The sequence below is a fragment of the Schistocerca serialis genome, unplaced genomic scaffold (genome assembly GCF_023864345.2).
Source record: "Schistocerca serialis cubense isolate TAMUIC-IGC-003099 unplaced genomic scaffold, iqSchSeri2.2 HiC_scaffold_1298, whole genome shotgun sequence".
In the NCBI taxonomy this organism is placed as follows: domain Eukaryota; kingdom Metazoa; phylum Arthropoda; class Insecta; order Orthoptera; family Acrididae; genus Schistocerca; species Schistocerca serialis.
Window position 1 is genome coordinate 124,442 of NW_026047511.1, and position 3,666 is coordinate 128,107.

The 3,666-nt window shown below is 58.2% G+C and overlaps 1 protein-coding gene across 1 annotated transcript; it reads right to left on the reverse strand.

Moving 5' to 3' along the window:
• Positions 1-1,449: 1,449 nt before the first annotated feature.
• Positions 1,450-3,441, reverse strand: LOC126439243 (uncharacterized). The gene is made up of 2 exons (XM_050090557.1): positions 2,440-3,441; positions 1,450-1,947 (listed from the first exon to the last, which is right to left on the reverse strand). The coding sequence occupies exons 1-2, from the start codon at positions 3,439-3,441 to the stop codon at positions 1,450-1,452; spliced, it is 1,500 nt and encodes a 499-aa protein (XP_049946514.1).
• Between the last annotated feature and the right edge of the window lie 225 nt (positions 3,442-3,666).

Here is a 3,666-nt window from a genome sequence, read left to right on the forward strand (position 1 = left end):
GAGGGGTAGACACCCGAGGCCAGGATTTCGTTAAAGACTGTGGCCAGGTATTGCTCGTACTCCTGAGGAAGATTCCTAAGGAGTGAGTTCGGGATGCCGTCGATGCCACCTGCCCTCCGGGCGTTGAGCGATCGGAGTTGCAATGCGACTTCTTCGGCGGTGATGGGGTCTATGCTGTCACCCTCCTCTCGTGCGTCGAGGAAGACTGGGAGACGTTCTTCCACTAGACGGACGTGGGCCACGTCGATGTCTTCTACCACGGGTCGGAAGTTTGCCTCAAAGGTGTCCGCTAGGACACTTGCCTTGGCGTCCGGCTCGCAGTAGTGGTCCTGACCGAGTTTCAGGGGAGGAATGCGCTGCCTGCGGCGCAGAAAACCTCTCACGACTCGCCATGCACTGCCGTCATCTGGGTCGAGGGACTCGACAAGGTCGGCCCATGCTTGGTTGCGGTGTTCGCGGACGGCCGCAGTGATGGCACGACGCATGCGGTTTACGCGGCGTTTCGTTTCTGGCTGTCGCGTTATTTGCCACTCACGGAAAAGATGGTTCTTCGCCACTATAAGCTCCCGTATTGCTTGCGGGAGGCGTCGCGACCTGTCTTGCGGCTGACGTGTGCGACCAGGTGTGGCAGTCTCTGCAGCTCGCAGGAGCGCCTGATTTAGGGAGGTGATGGCGGCTTCCGCCCCCACCTCCTCCGGATCAGGGGCATCTGTGAGGTACTCCCGTACCTCGGTTTGGAAGTGCTCGACGTTGATATTTTTGAAGGATGGACGACCGGCCCGCACCGCCGCGCCGACGACGTCTATGTCAAAGATCACCGGCAAGTGATCTGATGACAGAGCCGTCCTCGTCTCGGCAGTCGTAAACCGATCGACCCCCCTCAGTATAGCAACGTCGAGAACGTCTGGTTGTCCGCGCACTGGGATGTGGGTTGGGTCGTAGGGCCCTAGAATGATGGCGCCGTGTCTGAGGGCGGCGCGTTCAAGTCGGCGCCCGCTGACATTTGTGAGGCGGGAGTTCCAGTGGGCGGACTTTGCGTTAAAGTCCCCCCCGATGAACAGCCTCCCCTCCATGTCCAGTAGGGTGTCGAAATCGGCCTCTTGCAGAACACCCCGCGGCGGCCGGTATGCCGCCACGAAGGTGATCTTGCCGACAGACGTGTTGACGGTCACGCCGGTGGCTTCAATGTGCTCGAGTCGTGGCAGCTGCACCGGGTAGTGCCGCAAGGACGACCTAACATACGCCGCCGTTCCGCCGCCGTGGGTCGGCCGGTCAGTGCGGTAGCAGCTGTAGTTTGCGACCCTGACATGCACACCGGGTTTTAGGAATGTTTCGCAGACGAGGCAGATGTCTACTGCCTCGCTGTATAGAAATTCCCTAAATTCACCCTGCTGCGGTATAAGACTGTTTGCGTTAAAAACGCAAATAGTCAGGCCATGGGTATGGTCGTTATCCATGACTGGGGGGCTGGGCGACGGCCTGGAGGGCCGTCGCAGCTGCGGAGACTAGACTGGGTAGTTGTGTCATGATTCTGTTTAATGTTTGCAGTAGCGTCTGCAGATCATCTGTGATAGCGCTCGAGGCCGCGGGGGCGGGTGGCGCTGGGGCTGTACTAGGCTGGCACTGTTTTGCGATGGGTGTCTGCGCAGCAGGGGCAGCCTGTCCTTTTTCGGCGCGGGTCGTGGGGGGCGGTGGGAGTAGCCCAGCAGCACTGGGTTCCGTCTGTGTGTTGGTAGGTGGTTGCAGGTTGCGGGCGGGTAGGCGGCGTTCACCGCGAGGCGGGGCCTGCTGTTCAGCAGCCCGTCTCCCGGCAACGGACGCAAAACTGACTCCTGGCTGCACTTTTTTGGCGGCCTTGCCACGCTTGCGGGATTTGAATGCGTTACAGCCCCTGTAGCTGGCAACATGCGGCTCACTGCAGTTGCAGCATTTGGGCTGTTCGTCGCGCTTTTTTACGCAATCACGGCTTTGGTGTGCACCTGCACACTTTACGCAACGCGCGGGCATGGTGCAGTTGTGTGCAACATGGTCTAAGCCTTGGCAAGAGTAACACTGAAGCCTCTTGCCTTTGGCCTTGAGTAGTTCGACTGAGACGTCGATGTCCGCAATTTTGTCGAGTTGGAAGATTTTCCTGTTGTCCTCGTTGTCCACTAGGACGACAAGGAACAACGGCATCTTTTTGTGCGTACGCGGCGATGTCATTAATTCTACCGTGCGCGCGGAAAAACCCGACTCCGCGAGTTCTTGTTTAAGGTGGGCAGGGTCCATCTTGATTGGCAGGTGGCGTATAACCACCTTTAGTAGCTTCAGGGACTCGGTGTTGTGGGTATAGCAATGGAGTCCCTGATCCCTAACGAGATCCATGAGCTTTTTGTGCTCGTCTATGGATGTTGGGAGGATCTTGTAGACGTTATTCGCTTGGACTTTGAATGACTTTACTTCCACCACTTCTTTAATCATGCGGCGGAGGTCCATGAACTCGTCGTCCCACGTCACGACTACTGGAGGGGGGCGTGTGTGTTTACGTGCTGGGGCGGCGGGTTCCGCTTCCATGACAACTTCGGTTGCCTCTGCGAACCGATTTGATGTGGCTGGCGGTGGGGCGAGCACCTTCTCCAGCCTTTTGGGCTTGGCAGTGTGCCGCCGGTTTGGTACGGTAAAACCGTCTTCCTCGGCTGCAGGGGGCGCTGTGGGGGCGTCTGCAGCAGCAGCCTTCTTTTTTGTTTGGCGCCCTTCAGGCGCGGTTACTGCGGTTTGTTCCTCAGAGTCAGAGGTGGCTGGTCGTTTCCGTGATGCCTGTTGCACATCCATCGGCATTTCTGCCGATAGAAGTGTCCCCAGGTTGGCTTCAGGAATTTCTAGTAGAACTGGCGTTGTTGGGTGCCGTGTTGGGTTGGGGTGGTCGCTGTCAGTCAGTCTCTGCGCGGCGAGGACTGGCGCGCTAGCGGCTTCTTCACTGGAATTGTCCGTTGGGGCGATCAGCAGCGCACTGGCTTCTTGAGTAGCCAAGACTGGTGACGCAACACCATTCGGGGCCGCCTCCGCCAGAGCAGCAACATCTTGAGTTGCTACACCCAGCAGGGCTCCCGGCGGAACAATCACCTCTTCTATGGCCGAGCGCGGCAGTTCACTCAGCGGAAAGGAAGACTCTGTTTGCGGCTGTTGTGCCCGGGCGGCGGCTAAGTCGTGGCGCACGAAATGTGCGTACGCCCTTTCCGCGGCCTCTTTTTCTGCGGGTGTTTCTGGCTTTGCTATGCGATTCATAATCACATACAGCTCAACGGCAGAGATGGGGCGGTAGCCTGAGGGGGCGCAAGAAGCGCCGACCGTGGACGCGGTATCTCTGTGGGCGGGTGGTGTGGCGGATGTTGCCGCCGACAGAGTGCGGTCTGTCGTGACAACATCCTCTATGGCGGTTAGGCAGCTATTATTTGGGTCCATGGGGCACCTGTAATTGAGAAAGAAAAGATGTAGATATCTAACTCTAGTGATCGCGGACTGGTCCCACGTGAAGGGGGTCCTGGATCACAGCGTGCCCTAACGTTCCCTAGGCTGACGCAAATCGATTCCTGAATCGATTTGTGCCACAGCCAGTAGCAGATAACACGACAATTTTGCCGCTAACCAACCCGCGCGCGAGTAGTCAGCAGGAGAGACAAGCTTTTG